At 45.5% G+C, this 17,372-nt stretch overlaps 2 protein-coding genes across 4 annotated transcripts; one reads left to right on the top strand and one right to left on the bottom strand.

Annotated features, from left to right (window-relative positions):
• Positions 1–1,979: 1,979 nt before the first annotated feature.
• thoc6 (THO complex 6) lies at positions 1,980–5,258 on the top strand. Of its 3 annotated transcripts, XM_055051866.1 has the most exons (13): positions 1,980–2,102; positions 2,884–2,975; positions 3,056–3,120; positions 3,487–3,590; positions 3,837–3,874; positions 3,941–3,989; positions 4,062–4,133; positions 4,210–4,312; positions 4,395–4,444; positions 4,513–4,575; positions 4,650–4,760; positions 4,880–5,008; positions 5,084–5,258. In XM_055051866.1, the coding sequence occupies exons 1-13, from the start codon at positions 2,088–2,090 to the stop codon at positions 5,162–5,164; spliced, it is 972 nt and encodes a 323-aa protein (XP_054907841.1). In that variant the 5' UTR covers positions 1,980–2,087; the 3' UTR covers positions 5,165–5,258. The 3 variants fall into 3 exon arrangements, with proteins under 3 accessions (XP_054907841.1, XP_054907840.1, XP_054907839.1); XM_055051865.1 differs by lacking the exon at positions 1,980–2,102 and having other exon boundaries at positions 2,145–2,975; positions 4,395–4,429; XM_055051864.1 differs by lacking the exon at positions 1,980–2,102 and having other exon boundaries at positions 2,148–2,975.
• A 598-nt stretch (positions 5,259–5,856) lies between these two features.
• On the bottom strand, positions 5,857–15,970 carry med15 (mediator complex subunit 15). The gene is given in 20 exon segments (XM_055051837.1): positions 5,857–6,230; positions 6,336–6,434; positions 7,424–7,534; positions 7,537–7,589; positions 7,658–7,833; positions 8,977–9,043; positions 9,509–9,572; positions 10,127–10,261; positions 10,983–11,113; positions 11,184–11,225; positions 11,227–11,297; positions 11,369–11,482; positions 11,884–11,979; positions 12,240–12,536; positions 12,960–13,192; positions 13,322–13,477; positions 13,613–13,636; positions 13,717–13,768; positions 13,840–13,933; positions 15,807–15,970. Coding segments are annotated over 20 exon segments (2,220 nt in total). The 5' UTR covers positions 15,875–15,970; the 3' UTR covers positions 5,857–6,093.
• Between the last annotated feature and the right edge of the window lie 1,402 nt (positions 15,971–17,372).

Below are 17,372 nucleotides of genomic sequence, written 5' to 3'. Positions count from 1 at the left end.
CATCTACACACGCACACATCTACACACACACAGAGACACACACACACACACACATCTACACACACACACACCTACACACACACACACAGAGACACACACACACACACATCTACACACACACACACACATCTACACACACACACACACACACATCTACACACACACAGAGAGACACACACACATCTACACACGCACACATCTACACACACATCTACACACATACACACACACATCTACACACACATCTACACAAATACACACACACATCTACACACGCACACATCTACACACACATCTACACACACACACACACACACACATCTACACACACACACACACACATCTACACACACACAGAGAGACACACACACATCTACACACGCACACACACACACACACATCTACACACACACAGAGAGACACACACACATCTACACACGCACACATCTACACACACATCTACACACACATCTACACACACACACACACACATCTACACACACACAGAGAGACACACACACATCTACACACGCACACATCTACACACACATCTACACACACATCTACACACACACACACACACACATCTACACACACACACACACACATCTACACACACATCTACACACACATCTACACAAATACACACACATCTACACACGCACACATCTACACACACATCTACACACACACACACACACACACACACACATCTACACACACACACACACACACACATCTACACACACACAGAGAGACACACACACATCTACACACACACACACACACACACACACACACATCTACACACACACAGAGAGACACACACACATCTACACACGCACACATCTACACACACATCTACACACATCTACACACACACACACACACACACACATCTACACACACACACACATCTACACACACACAGAGAGACACACACACATCTACACACGCACACATCTACACACATCTACACACACACACACACACACATCTACACACACACACACATCTACACACACACAGAGAGACACACACACATCTACACACACATCTACACACACATCTACACACACATCTACACACACATCTACACACAAATACACACACACATCTACACACACATCTACACACACATCTACACACACATCTACACACAAATACACACACACATCTACACACACATCTACACACGCACACATCTACACACACACATCTACACACACACAGAGACACACACACACACATCTACACACACACACACACACACACATCTACACACACACACACACACACACACATCTACACACACACAGAGAGACACACACACATCTACACACGCACACATCTACACACACATCTACACACACATCTACACACAAATACACACACACATCTACACACATCTACACAAATACACACACACACACACACACATCTACACACACACAGAGAGACACACACACATCTACACACGCACACATCTACACACACATCTACACACACATCTACACACACACACACACACACACACACTCTACACACACACACACACACACACACACACATCTACACACACACAGAGAGACACACACATCTACACACGCACACATCTACACACACATCTACACACACATCTACACACAAATACACACACACATCTACACACACATCTACACACAAATACACACACACATCTACACACGCACACACACACACACAGAGACACACACACACACACATCTACACACACACACACACCTACACACACACACACACACACACACACACACACACACACACACACACACACCACACACACACACACACACACAAAACAGAAAAATACCAGTTAGCTTCAAAGATATGCGGAGTTCTGGTTCCAATGTGGGCTTTGAGTTTCTGAGCTCCCACTGGCCGCTGCTGGACTACATGTCCCAGAATGCCGTATTGTGGCGCCGACGTCATATGCCAGCGTCCCGGCCGTGTGTTTCCCTCCTGTGGCTCCGTTTGGGTTTCTGCTGGTTCCTGGGCTCTTTGTTTTTCCTGCAGTTCTTCCAGAACCAGAGGATCCAGAGGCCAGGATGGGTCCCGTAGAGGTGAACGTTGTTTCAGCCAATATTCTCGTGTTTCCGTGGATCTGTGGGAAGTTCAGGGCCGGAAACGCCAAAAACCCGCTGCGCTGTTTCAGTTCATCATATTTTAGAAGCAGCATTGAAACATTTTACAATTGTTTCTTTAGCGAGCTGAGAAGATAAGAAGTTAATAGTAAAATTTTCTGTTAATTTCCTCCTTTTTCGGACGCATAAGTTTTATTCTTCACGAAAAAAAAGACTCTGTTTTAAATTAAGCAACATTAAGATTTGTTTCCTTATTAATTAAAAGTGCAGATATTAAATGAAACATTAGAAAGCTGATCAGATTCGGTTCGGTGTCGCGTTTAATTCGGGGTGACTGGATCAGTTTAGAGTTTGTTTTAAACAGGGAATAGTTTGAATTGTTGGGTCAGAGGTCACCACCTGCCGGGTCTTTGTTTCTGAGCATGCGCGCTTTAAGATGGGCCTTTAAATGCTGTTTTACTCCATCAGGTTCTTCAGAGCTGTTGTAGAGGATGACGACTCTGAGCAGGAAGAATCTCCTGTAGCAGTCTGTGTTACAGTGAATGTGCAGAAGCCTCTGACTGAACACATTGGTTCTGGTTTTGAGGAGGTTCAGGGTTGGCCAGAAAAACTTATCTCAGACTCAAAAATATGTTTGTTTTGAATCATTTTCTGAAAGTTTCCACCTAAGCATCATTTTGAGGTTACCGTGGTGATGTTTGACCCTTTCCAGCTGGCTTTAACTAACGTCTCGTTGCCATGGCATCGTCTCTGTCCTCAGCTCCTCCACATGTCGGTTTTTTCCCAAAGCTTTTCTCCCTGCGGCCGCTTCCTGGCGGCTGGGAACAACTACGGGGAGATCGCCCTTTTCAGGTGAGACAAAACAAACGCACCCACCTCTCTCACCTGTCCTCAGCGTGTGGCTCACACCTGTCGCCACGCTGTGCTTTCAGCCTGGCTGCGGCTCTCAGTCCAGACGCCACGACGGCCAATCAGAAGCCTGTTCTGACATTCACAGGTGAGACCTGCCAGCCTCAGCGGCGCGCTTGATTTATGAAAAATGAGTCAAATCTCAACTGTGAACTGACCTGAGTCAAGACAAACAGGGAAAATAACTTTTTAAAGTAGAAAGCCTGCAGATTATTGTTTCATGCAACAAAAATCTGTGATATTGGAGAGTTTTCACAGTGTTATTAAAGCAAGTCAACAGGTAAAAATCAACTTGGAAAATTTTTAAAAAATTGCATTTTCACCAATCTTTTAGTTTTTTTCACAGTTGAATAAAAAAAAAAAGAAGAAAAAAAAAAGAGTTTTTTAGCGTAAACTAGAGGTTTGGTTGTGGTCCGGTTCTGGTGAGTCTCTGACTCCTGCCTGTCCTCTGCAGCTCATGAAGGTCCCGTCTTCAGTCTGCTGTCCACAGACTCTGTCCTGCTGAGCGCAGGGAACGGCGAGGTCAGCGCCTGGAACTGGACCGAACTCATCAAGAAGGTACGGAAAGCCATCAGAGCCAAAAATCATCACAGATTCAACCCATCAGTTCAACATGTCAGTGATGTGAAAATGATGAAACTCCCACAAGAATGAAAGCAACAAAGCAGAACGCGGTGCGTTCAATGACCGTACGCGTTTCAGGTGGTTTAAAATCTGATTATGGCTGTTAGCAGTTTGACATGGAGGTTCATACATAGCAACTAGAAGGTCAAGGGTTAACTGATGATCTGTGTGTCTCCTCAGAACGTGAAGCCGCTGTGGACGAAGAGGCCGAACTACAAGTGAGGACGAGTCCTCTGCTTCCTGTCTGTCCTCTACTTCCTGTCTCATGTCTCTGTTGCCTTCAGGTCCAGTCTGGAGATTCCAGAGATCAACTCCATGGCCATCAACCCTCGAGTGAGAGCACACTCTGACCTCTGACCTCTGACTGGCTGTACCTTTTTGATGATGATGACGATGTGTTTCCAGGACGACAGCCTGGCGATCGGAGCGGGAGACAACAACGTCCACATCCTGGACCTGGAGCACGGCGCCTTTAAGGTGCGTCTTCTTCTTTTTCCTCTTCTGCAGCTGATGAGTAGTCATCTGACAGATCTCTGACCTCTGACCCCTTCAGGCGACCCTGCAGGGTCACACAGACTATGTGCACTGCGTGTGCGTACGTGAGCGGGAGGCGGAGCTCCTGTCTGGCAGCGAGGACGGCGCCGTGCGGATGTGGGGTGAGCTGCGGGCGGCGCCGCCGTGTGTCCGTTCTGATGATGATGATGATGATGATGATGGTGATGATGGTGTGTCGTTCAGACTGCAGGACGGGGCAGAGCGTCCACTGCATCGAGGTGCATAAGTACGAGGTGAGCTTTGACCTGCTGACCTTTAACCTCTCGTTTCAGAGCTGCTGACCTTTAACCTCTCGTTTCAGAGCTGCGCCAGGCCTCAGCACGGGAAGTGGATCAGCTGCCTGACCACGGACTCTGATTGGATGGTAAGAAGTCACGTGATGAAGCTGCAGATCCAGACGTGGTTTCATGTTACTGACCGGTTGCTATGGCGATGCAGCTGTGCGGCGGCGGCCCGTCTCTGTCCATGTGGCATCTGCGCTCGCTGTCGCCGACCTCGGTGTTCCCTCTGAGCGGCTGCCAGCGCCAGGCCGCGTTCCACCAGGACATGGTGAGGAGACGCACAGCGCCCCCGCAGGCCGGAGGCCGCGCTGCAGCCTCACTCAGAGTGTGTGTGTGTGTGTGTGTGTGTGTGTGTGTGTGTGTGTGCGTGTGTGTGTGTGTGTGCAGATACTCGCTGTGGGCGACGGTGCCTTTGTCTCCCACTGCCTTCTGGGAGGAGAGGTCAAAGGTCAGATCCCGTGTACGCCACCAAGCCTCAACACGCTGAAGCTGAACACAAAGAGCTCCGAGCACCGGGTGAGACCCTGAACGCACCGTGCAGGGGGCGGGGCTAAGAGCGGGGGCCTAGTAACAGGTGTGTTGCTGTTCCAGGTGCTGACGGTCGGCGGCGGCAGCAGCAAGATCGACGTCTTCACCAACCTGTCCTACAGAGCCTTCTCCCTCAGCTTCTGACCAGAACCAGAACCAGAACCAGAACAGGGTCGGATCGGATGAGGAGTAGAACCAGGACGGACTCTAAATAAAATCCAGTCTTTGTTACATTTCACTGATTGTAACTTTCATCACTTGCAGTCCGCTGTGACCCGTTAGCGCATCCAGAACCTCCCCTTGGTCCTTCTGGGCCGGAACCAGAACCAGAACACTGATCCATAAACAGAATTTGCTTCTTTAGGAGATTTTAGGCAAGAATATAAATTTGAATAAAAAATACATTTTTCTGAGTTCCGTATTTATGACACCATATTAGAACCAGACTAAGAAAAAAAAGGTGATCAGAATATAAAACCTGGGAAAAGTTGACACAATGTCTAAAATATGAAAAAGTTAGATATGATAAATGCGTTTGAACTTAATTTTAATGTCTAGTTTTTTACTGATAAATATCAATGAGAAACTCCACATTTAGTTTCTCAAAACTAATCAGTTTCAAATGAGGGAAACAAATGAACCCTTTCATAGAAATAGGATTAGCGCAGACTTGCCCTGACTGATACCTTTAAACAACCTGAGCTGCTTGGCCTCAGCTGAACATTTACAAGCTATATATTCATGTATTTTTGCTGATGTCATGTTTTTACATCCTGGCTCTTTAACAGGGGCATAAAAACTTCAGTAAGAGTCGAACCAGAGAAGTGACGCTGCCGTTCATAATGAAATGGATTTTATTTATAAAAACAGCGGATAAATCTTTATTTGTTGCCGGGTTTCAAACGTCTGAGAGAAAAACTAAAGTGTGACGCATTCAGGGCTGGTGGCTGATCGGTCGCCAGGTAACCAGGTGAGCAGCAATTCATTTAATCCGGTAAGGTTTGAACCGGACCTGAATGTAGTGAGATACTGTGGCGGCTGAGTGGGCGGGGCTTCAGGCAGTGGGCGGGGCTTCAGGCGGCGGACAGGCAGGCCTGCCGGACGCTCTGGGCCCAGGTGTTGAGCAGCTCCGTCACCGAGTGTTTGTCAGGAAGCTGCAGCAGTTTGGACGTCATGTTCCTGTGGACCGTCTGCAGGAAGCCGTTGGCGCCTGAGACACAGCAGAGACATTTAGACGCTTCAGAGGCGCCGCAGATTAAATCCCGGAGACATAGATTAAACCCGGCATCAGGATGCCGGAATCCTGTTTCCTCACCGTACTGGTCGCCGTCGTCGGCCCAGTGCGGACTCTGATCCGGGTAGTCTGCAGGAACGCTGAGCTGCAGCGGAGGAACGCTGGGCAGGTTTTTATCGTCTGAGGGACAAAAAGAGCAACAAGATGAGAAAACCAGATCTGGAGCTGATGTCTAAGAAAACTTAACGTTTCCAGCATTAATGATAGAAAATGATAAAATCTGATATCTTCCAGCATTTCAGGAAGCACTTCCTTATATGGACATTGCCTCGGAGTTACAGCTGGTCACGTTAAACCTAAAACCACATCCTCTAAACTTTGCTCCACTGAATTTTCCTCAGTGTCTGAGCCAAAGGAAGGAGAGAACATCTTCATGTTGACAGAACTAATGGATCGAATGTCTTGCTGCTAAAGCAGTCCGTTGATTTTTCAAAGCTCAGAGATCAGGCATGATAATACAAAATAAAATAACAGCTATTACAGGTTTATGCATCATATATCAGATGGGAAATCTCTCGAGATCAAACAATAGTTCAGAGTAAACAAACATGGCCGACGAGAAAAAAGCAGTGAAGATATCTTTGTTTTCTGATTGGCTAAACGTCACGTTCACTAGACTGCGTTCTCATTGGTGCTCTGGGACGACACGCACTGCGTCATCGGACCGAGACGATTCAACATGCCGAATATCATCGGTTATTGATCGCAGCTGATGTGAGTGAACCAGATCAGTCTGAACTCACAGCAGGAAGCTCGGTTCAGAGCTACCGCCATAACTGGAACGACTTTAGGTCGGAAATCGGAACAAAGATCTCGCAGGCTAATCGCGCTGACCTCTACGGTTCTGCAGTTCAGCTTAGTCCTTCGCTGAATCAAGCAGCTGCTGGTTATTGTCACACTGAGCATGGGGAGCTTTTAACGCCCCAGTAAACATGCCGGTTTGTGAGGTCTCTTCATCTTCGTCAGTTAAATGTCTACTTCCTGACCTCAGATTTGAGCTGCAGACATTTTTTAATAATTTAATTTCCATTTCTCCCACATGGATCTGATCAGCAGTAGTAAGTACTGGAGCTAAATCAGAGGATCATCAGCCAATCACAGCGTCTCACCCAGCTTGCAGATGAGGTGCACGGTGCCGTTGTTGCTGCAGAAGGCCGGGTCCAGGTTGACCAGGAACTTCACGTCGAGGCGCGCCACCTCCCCCTGCAGGATGTTGGGATAGTCTGACGCTCGTCTTCCTCGTGCTTCCTCTTCCTCCCGCTGACGTTGGGGCCCCTGGGGAACAGAAAACCGGGTCAGACAGGGTGGGGCGAAGCGGCGTGGAGCGGAGGGGCGGGGCCTACGTGATGGGCGGCTCGTGGATGGCGCTCATGGCGGGGGCGAAGGTCCGGTACAGGGAGTGGTTGAAGACCGGGGAGCGGATGTTGGCCATGACGGCGTCCAGCAGCGGCTGGCATAGATACTGCTGCTTGGTGGGAACCGGAGGGGGGGGCGGCGTCGGCTGAAACAGACGGGAATCCTGTCAGAACCGAGAAGCGCCATTAAGACAGAAACACTGACGGGAAAACTTTGCTTTATGGAACGCTGGAACTCAGGTTGTTTTATTTTAGGATTCTAAACAATATTCAGTGAAGTTAGAGTCAGAGTCTCTGGGAACAACTCGGTGTTTCTACAGGCCACTAGGTGGCGCTGTGGGGCCTCCGAAAGCCAAAGAGAGAATGAGAAAAGACATGCAAAACTAAAATAAATCTAATAACATTAACCTTTAATTCTTACATTTTTATCATAATTTTTGTTTTTCAATAATTTTTTCAAATATAAGTTGAAAAAATTTATTTAAATGTTATCTCTGATAATCTGCCAGTAAAAATCCTCTTTGATCCTTAAGTTTGTGTTATGGCAAGAAATGTAAGTTTTTTCCATATTTTCTAAGAAATTTAAGTTTCTTACAAAATATGGTTTCTACCAAAGGAAGAAACCATAAGAAGTGCCCAAATAAACTAAAATGCTATGTGATTAATAAAAATATTAAATACTTTACTACAGTCAAAAGAAGGGATTGTGTTGAAAAATCATAATATATTAAATGAAAATAGCATTTTCCCCCACAGGACTTCCTTATTTCGGCAGATCCTCATCATGTGGCCTTGACAAAAAAAAGATGCTAAAATACCTGCGGTAAAGTTAGCCGCCTCTTCAAAAAGACCGACGTTGCCACGGCACCCTGATTCACAAACTCCTTTCAGAGTAAAAGCTTATCCGGTTCATGTTTGATCTGCTGCAAGTCGAGTTCCAGCAGCTTCAAGTTTAGATTTTGTATTTATGCAGTTGCAAAAAGAAATAAAGTATCGGAAATAATCAGGGTCATTAAGCAAAGCTGAAAACTATCTGTTTCCAGAAGGACACCTCTGCAACCAAACCAGCAAATGTCAGCCACATAGGATGCTTAATTTCAAAATAAAAGCCTATTGAAATAAGACATTTTTATTCCCACCCCTAAGTTGCAGTGCCCACATGTGAAAATTGAATGTGGCCAGCTTTAAAGTCATTTTCGAAGAAACTCATTTATGAGCTTTACGCAGTAACAGCTGAATGGATGAAGTCACGGTTTGAGCTCCAGCGAGGCGGTGAAGGCTGAAGCAGGAAGTTGAGCTCTTCTTACCACGGCCATGTCGTTCTTCAGCTTCTCCAAAGCGATTTCGCATTTCTGCAGCGTCTTCAGAGGACACCTGCAGGTCAGACAGACAAAACCTGAGTCTCAGCTCCACTCCTTCACCTGGAAGCTGGTCCTGCCAACCCATATATATATATATATATATATATATATATATAGATATATATATATATATATATATATATATATATATATGGGCAGTTATGAACATAACTTAACATGAACACTTTTACCATCTTGCTTGCTGCTTTACTAAACAGAGAGGTGATATTTTTAAATGATATATTTTTATAAATAATGGCTGAATTCTTCCCTGGTTTGTCCTAATTAAATAGACCACAGTTTTTCTTCTTATCATATCTATTCATTGTTTTTCTTAATGAGAAAGAAATCTGTGGCATGGTATGAAATATTTTTCTTAGCATCAGTATTGAGTTTAAGTTTCAGCAGCGAGACAGCCCGAGTGCACTGATGTCAAAATGGCGGTTCTGGTGTCAAGTTCTGCAGGCGGTACCGGTACCTGATGGTTGGATCAGTCAGGATGTTCAGCAGACTCTTCATCTTGCTCAGGTCCTTCTTCCTGTCTAGCAGCACAACACAAACGTCAACTTCCTGTCTTCGTACAATTTTACTTATTTAATACTCATCACTAAATGTGGACCCAAACCAGACCTCCTCAGCTTCCCGGATCAGAACTTTACTTTTAAAATATTTAAAACATAGAAACATCAAATTATGACACTGATTTAAACATTTGTCTGCAGGAGATTTTTATATTTTCTTTTCTTAAGATTTGAAAAATGTTACAAATTTTAAGATTTTATTTGTTTTCAGATTAATTTTTTTTATATAAATGAGACTTGCATGTGATCCGTTTCCATGGAAACCAGGTTTTAATACATAAATTTAAAAAAATATAAAAAATTATAATTACAATAAAAAGATTTTGCAAAAGACAATAAATATTAAGATAAAAACAGAACAAGTAAATGAATCAAATATAAAAGGAATTTAAGATTAAATAATAATATTGCAATTTAATAAAAAACATTGCTTGATTTCTCTGTAGCCTTGCTGATGGTTTTTCTCTGAGGGGAACTAATCATCTGCAAAGAGAGGTCAAAGGTCAGCCACTCACCTTCGTTCTTGTCGATCTTGTTGATCATCCGGCGTAGCGGCTCGATGTATTTTGACAGCTGCTTGAGCTTCTCCATGTACTGCTGCTCCTCCAGAGACGTGGCTCCAGCCGGACTCATGCCTGACCCGGGGTTACCTGGTGGGGAGGGGGAGGAGCCAGCTGGAGTCACATGACACAGAACCGACTGACAGTTCTGGTTTTACTTTCACTAAAACATGCAACGGTTCTGTGTTTATATGGGCCTCAAGTTCTGCTCTGTGGATTGGAGGTTGTTGGCCTCAGTGGCGCCTCCTACAGGTTTATCACACCCCACTAACTGGTTCTGGACTGGTTGAGAACCGGTTCAGAACCAGTAGTTATGTGAACAAACACCAACTGAAAGGGTGAAAATGGATTAGGATGTTCAGTCAGAATGGATCCATATTTTTAACCTGTAGTACCAAGTAGGACCACAGGAGGCGCTGCAGACATGTCACTGTCAGTTTTATTCAGCTATACACAGAATGGAATCGTCAGCCATATTGTGAGAGGCAAGTTAATCTCAGAAAATAAAGCCACTCCACTTGAAACCTGGTTACAACTAACCTATTAAATTGATTTTTTACCATAAAGTATTTTTATTTGTGGATGTGAGAAATGAGGCTCACCTTACGAGCCTTTACTGTTCAACATATTTAAGGAAAGAAGATATAATTCTTTCATTTTTTACCATCTAATCTAATGGAGCAGAGGCTTGTGCTGACACAACATCAGCAATCTCTGGCTCCAGTCTGGAGGAAGAAAGCCACTCACAACATGGCTGCCATTGCTGTTTAATCCCAGCTCCTCTGGCGTTGCATTCCTGTGTGATTGTTACCTGGCGTGTTGAGGGGCCCAGGCGAGGCCACCCCATGGTTCTGCTGGGGGGTTCTGGCGGTGACCGGGCTTGGCGACGGCTGCGGGGAGGGGCTGGGCTGGAAGCCACCCGGAGACGGCGTGGGGCCGGAGCTGCAGGCAGGAAGCCGGAAGTGATTAACAGGCAGGGGTAGGGGTCGTGGCCTGTGGGCTGCCATCTGACCTGGCCGAGTTGGGCTGGGAGGAGGCGGGCTGCGGGGATGGCTGGGGGGGGCAGCATCTGTGGGGTGGGCACCTGCACAGGTGAGGGTGATGACATCATGGAATGCTGCTGCACCTGAGGAGACGGAGAAGGACAGCTCAGCCTGCGCTGCTGTTACCTGGATGACTCAGAGCAGGAGAACACACCTGTGGGGTCATCATCTGACCTCCGACCCCGGCCGTGCTGTTTGGAGGAGGGATGGCGGTGTTCAGAGGAGCCCGAGGGGCGCGGGGCAGATTCTGCATCGGGGGCCGGACCATCTGCGGCAGTTAGCTTAACGTTAGCATGACGCTACGCTATCATAGCAATAAACTTTTGTAACAATAAAAGGCACAATATTTATTTCTCGTTCTTTAAGTAACAATGTGACTTTATGTCACAGCAATTACAGCCCCACTAACAAAAACATTCCCACAAAAACGCTCTTCTTCTGGACTCCAGTCACTTGAAGCGGTGCATGATTTGTGTCACTGAGCTGTAACTGTATTTTTTTATTTACTGTTGATTTCACTGAACAAACAAGAAAAAAAATTTAAACTTTCAACTTGTTTGTTATTTATCATGACAACATAGAATCAAAATTCTTATTTAACATGATAAAAGGCCACCCCTATCGTTAGCATGACGTTAGCATGGGGAGGCCAGCCTCAAGGTGTCTCACCTGTCCAGGAGTGGCAGCAGCGGCTGCAGCGGCGTTGAGCTGCGCCTGAGCTGCAGCCTGCTGGGCCTGCTGCAGCGGCAGCGTGGCGCGAGCCTGCTGCAGACAGAGCAGAGCATGCGAAGGTTAGGGTGGGGAGTTGGACCCCACCGCTTCCAAAGCTAACTAACTTAGCATCAACATTTGAGCTGCTTTCATTTTAAAGATGTTGTTAAACTTCTGATGACTTTTAGTCAACTGTTTTACTAATATCTCTAAAATGAATGCCAAAATCAAATGCTAATTTAGTTAGATGTAGAGGTGGTGGGGTGGGTCCAGCTTCAGCTCAGCTGGGCTGTGTTGCGCCAGTCCAGACCCACCTGGAAGGCTTGCATCTTGAGCTGCTGCTGCTGCTGTTGGCTCAGCGAGCTGATGGGGATGGACTGCGCCGGCATCTGACCCGGCAGAGACTGGGGGACGAGTCCGGGCTGGGAGTGAGGAGGCATCTGACCCGTCTGGACCTGCACCTGCTGCTGCTGCTGTTGCTGCTGTTGCTGCTGCTGCTGCTGCTGCTGCTGCACCATCTGCTGGATGGATTGAGCCTGCGCCTGGTGCTGCTGCTGCATCTGCAGTTGCTGCTGCAGCTGTTGCTGCAGCTGCATCCGCGTCTGATGCATCTGCAGAGACAGAAAATGAGAGCTTCAAGACAGGAAGCAGCTGCTGACAAACATCACGGGAACCGTCAGCAGCAGAAACTGAGTGTCAAGAACCAGTGTCCACCAGGCCGGAGTCGGACTGAAGCGGACCAGAGTTGGACTGAACAGAACTGGTGTGCATGCAGCCAGCACTTTGTGCTACATGGTGGCGCCCAAGTGTTTGACGACTTGGCAAACACTCAAATAAAGTCAATGATTTGAATTTCTTTCTTAGACAGGAACCCAGTTCCTCCATTATAGCAGCATTCCAGTTGCTAATGCAACTGGAATGCTGCTCCGTTGAGCTCTGAGGTAAATGGAATGTGACCTGAACATCTGCAGATCTCTGAGTGCATCTGGACTCAGTTCTGCTGCTAGTTCTGCTGGGTCAGTTTGTGGACAGACCTGGTTCTGCTGCTGCTGTTGCTGCAGCTGCTGGTTCTGGGCGTGCTGCAGAGCGCGGAGCTGTTGCTGCTGCTGGAACTGCTGCTGCTGCTGCTGCAGCGCGGCATTCTGCTGCGCCTGCTGTTGCTGCACCTGCTGGAACTGCTGGAACTGCATGGACTGCTGCTGCTGCTGTTGCTGCTGCTGCTGCTGCTGCACCATCTGCTGCACCGACATCTGGCCCTGGGCACCCACTGCAGAGACACAGGGAGGGCAGGAATGACCCGGTTCTGGAGCCGGAGCCAGCCTGGAGTCGGCTCAACATGCCGACGGAGGAAGAGAGAGAGCGGCACACTCGGCGCAGCAGCAGGAAACACACTCACTGGCTTGTGGGTTTCCCGGCACCCCGGCCATGGCATGCTGGCCTAGCTGCATCTGCCCCATGGCCCCCATACCCCCCACCGCGGTGCCTGGGGGCCGGGGCCCCATGCCCATGCCCCCGCCTACCCCCGTCAGGTTAGTCAGGGCATTCATGGGATCTAGCAGAGGGCAAACAACAGACAACATTACGCAGCTCCGACATGCTCAGCAGAAACCCCACGAACCCGGTAGAGTCGGGCCCGGCCGGAGCCGAACCCCACCAAGAACCCAGCAGGGAGCAGAGCTCCACTCACCGGCTCCTCCCAACGCCTTCTTATCTGCAACACAAAGCCCAGCGGCGGTTAGCCTCAACCAAACACAACAGGCAACCGGAGAGACAGGAAGCTGCAGAACTCACGGATGTCCCTGAAGTGGATGATGAGCCGGGCCACCAGGGACAGGTACTCCTCCTGAAACACACACACTGCTGTTAGCGTCAGCTGCTAACCCGTTTCCCATCAGCCACCTGAGCACAACTCACTCTGGTCTTGGCTTTGATGAAGACGTGGTTCTCCATGTCCGTCCCAGACTTGTGTGTCGTGTTTCCAGAGCCGGCCTTCCTCATGGCGTCTTCACTGAGGAAGACCAACAAAACACTCAGCAGAATAATCATCAAAATTCATTTTTACTGTCCAAAATATACAAAAATAATCTCAACAAAAGCCACAGAAATGACAGGAGCATTTCTCATTCATTATATTTCAAACATGCAACTTCTTCAGACGCTTTTACTTCTTTCACTTTTTTGTGCGTGTCAGTGAAATAGTGTCAGTGTTTTCAAGCTCAATTATCAGAATTTAACCCGGATTTATCAACTTCTCTAACTGGTCTGGCTGCCAGTCTATGACAGCAACTCCTCCTGTCTGAACACCACCAACAAAATGGTTAAAAAACATTTAATGTATCAACAGATTTTCTATCATTTTGGATAATGTACAGTGTTTTATGTCACCAACTGTGTGTGTAACGTGTTTCATGCTGAGCAGCGATCAGAAACCAGAGAACAGACTGGAGGTAAGGCAGGCAGTTCTCTGGCCTCATGGCAGGGGGCGCTCATGATCCCAGACACTGAGACTCCACACTGCAGAGGAAGAGACAGCAACGGCTAGCTAGCCAGGGAGCTAACCATGAAGGTGGCCATAGAGCTAGCCATGGAGCTAACCATACAGTGAAGTGCAGTGATATATTTACAGTTTCTTCCTCTTACTCCATCAATCACTTATTAAAAATCGCAAAATAAACATTAAGCCTAAAACCAAACTACTGCAAATGACTGAATGTTCTGCTCTTTGTGTGGGAAATATTTGAGTGTTTTTTTTTTGTGGCATTGTCAGTTGCTATGGCTGCGCTGATACAGAGTGAGGAAGAAGTGTTTTTCCCTTTTCTGTGTAGCACAGCATGAAATTAATAAATCAAACTTGGAAATTAATAAATTTCCAAGTTTGATTAATTTAAAGGAGTTATTCTACAGCGGTGGCGCAGCTATGGATGACAGGTCGAAGAATATTCTTTTTGCCATCCAGCTTCTCCATATGTTTGAAATTTCCTCATGCAAACAATAAGCTGGAAAGCCAAATGTACCACAGTTTTATAAATTCAAAAGTTAAGTTTTTTTATACATCTGACCATTGAATTAAAACTTAATATGGATGCATCAAAAATAATTAATTAAACCCAAATAAATAAACATTTTCCAAAAACTGAATAAATGTCAAACTTAAAAAACACAGAATATGTTGTTTATTTCTGCCTCCTACCTACAGAAAGCATAAAACACGAGGCTTAGAGCTAAGAAGCAGTCCCTTCTTGGCTCTAAGACTCGTGTTTTATTTACTGAGCTCCCCAGTCACTCCTACAGCACACCTCACTGCTGTCTCACTCTCATACCTGTCCTGGGCCAACATACCAGACTTCTCTGCCACTCCACAGCTCCTCTCTGCATCCTGTCTTATTCTTTTCCTACAGACACAGTGCAGCCCTCTTTGCACTACTCCCTAAGCACAATTTAAAGTCTGAATTAGATATGAAATCATCTGTCCAACTCCTACTGATAGTTACTTTTGGTTTCATTAAGAGAAAGACAAATTTTAAATATTGCTTACACACTTTAACAGGCATATCTATAGGATTTATATAAAACAATTGAGTAGTGGAGTAGAAACGTATTGTTTATAATACTGACTAGCTTCAGCAGCTAATGATGACAACAACAAAATCTGGTCAGAAAAAGACAAAACCAATGGATTTTAGACGTTTTATTTGCACCGAATTAAACACCGGTTTCATATCCATAAGACCATCTGAAATATAGTAGAAGTTTAGCACCTGATGGATTTTTATCCTCAGTTTTTTCTAAATTGGCAGTTTTTACAAAATATTAGCGGTTAGCTAAACCAAAAGCTAGCCTAGCTGAGCGCAAAACCGTGAAAAAAGAAGCAACTTCCTCACATCTGAGCCACGACTTTCTGTCGGAACTGAGGGCTCCTCCAGTCGCTGTCGGCTCCAGGAACCTCCATGGCAGAATTGATCCAAATTTGACTTAATTTCTCTCCGTTCAAACTGTTTTCTCCTTCCTTCTTCCGCTGCAGAGATAATGGCGGCGGTTCGGCGGATGTGAGCGGTGATGAACGCTTCCGCCTCCCACTGGTCAGAATTAGATACTACATGGGACCAAAATAATAACAACACAACACAATGGCCCAGAGATATTTAGAGCCTCACAAAACAAATTGGAATATTTTATACGCGTTTTAATTTTAATTTAGGTATTAAAATAAAGAAAAACCTAAAACCTTTCCAAAGACATAACAGGAAATTAATGTATGTGAAAAAAAAAATTTCAAGCAAAGACATGAGCAAAAATTGATAGAAAATAAGATTTCTAAAAGGAATATTTTTTCTATTTGTTAAATGTTATTTAATTCTAGAAGTGCAGAGCAAATTTAAAAACGATAGAAATTATGCTAAAATCCTTGCTTATAGCAGTGGTGCCCAAAGTGTGGGGTGCGCCCCCCAGCGGTACTGATGAATGAAACACCATTTAAACATGGTTTGTAGTGTGTTTTGTTGCAACCTGAAGTGTGAAATAAACTTCAGTGGAGTTTGAAATCAAAATATGTGTAATGGTTTATGTCTGGTTCAATGATGTGCCCAGTAGATTTTTTTTTCTTTTTTGGGACATTTTATTTTATTGTAATAAAAAACATTATTGATTTATCCATCCATCCATTTTCTGAGCACCCGTCTCCCTAACGGGGTCGGGAGGTGCTGGTGCCTATCTCCAGCTGCGTTCCGGGCGAGAGGCGGGGTCACCCTGGACAGGTCCCCAGTCTGTCGCAGATTATTGATTTATTTACATGTTTATATTTAGAGTCATTCTGAAAGGTTTAAATATGGTAGTGGCAGTATCATGCTATGGGGTTGTGTCTCAGCAGGAGACACTGGAATCTTGTAACTGTGGCTTCAGAGAACATTTATTATCCATGGAGATGATGACCCAAAGCGTTCTGTAGCTACAGCTACACAGATATGGTTTGAGATTTTGGGCTGGCCTAATTAAAGCCCAGAGCTGTTCACAGCTGATCCCCACCAACCTGACAGGAGAAATGGAGGAAAACGACTGCGTCCAGATGAGCAGCCTAACTACTAAAAACTGACTGGAAGGAGTCACTTGTTTCATGTTTAATATTTTTATTTAATGATTGATATTTTGTAGAAATCAGTTTTCACTTTGAAACTATATTTTTTCTCACTAATTTTTGTCTAATAGGACAGATTTTATTGCTCACGATTGATCTGAAACAATGAAAGGCTTTGTGATATGACAAAAATGAAGTTTTTCTTTGTAGCATTCTAGTTACTAACACTAAACAGCAAACTAGGATATCAAGAAAAAGAGAAAAATAAAAATGATAATCTGAAAGAGTAAATTATGAAATGTAAAAACAATAATTGAACAATTCAAAGAACAAATTCTGATTCAATACAATAAAAATGTTACAGCCCAAATCTTAG

Source organism: Poeciliopsis prolifica, unplaced genomic scaffold, assembly GCF_027474105.1.
Source record: "Poeciliopsis prolifica strain line A6 unplaced genomic scaffold, Auburn_PproV2 SCAFFOLD034, whole genome shotgun sequence".
NCBI lineage: Eukaryota > Metazoa > Chordata > Actinopteri > Cyprinodontiformes > Poeciliidae > Poeciliopsis > Poeciliopsis prolifica.
Note: the sequence above shows the minus strand (reverse complement) of the source record. Positions and strands in the feature narration are given on the sequence as shown.

Coding starts and splice junctions, on each gene's coding strand:
- thoc6 (XM_055051864.1), top strand. CDS start 2,818: ATGTTTGACCCTTTCCAGCTGGCTTTAACTAACGTCTCGTTGCCATGG. Junction 3,121..3,486: donor GCCTGTTCTGACATTCACAG/GTGAGACCTGCC, acceptor TGTCCTCTGCAG/CTCATGAAGGTCCCGTCTTC. Junction 3,990..4,061: donor CCATGGCCATCAACCCTCGA/GTGAGAGCACAC, acceptor ATGTGTTTCCAG/GACGACAGCCTGGCGATCGG.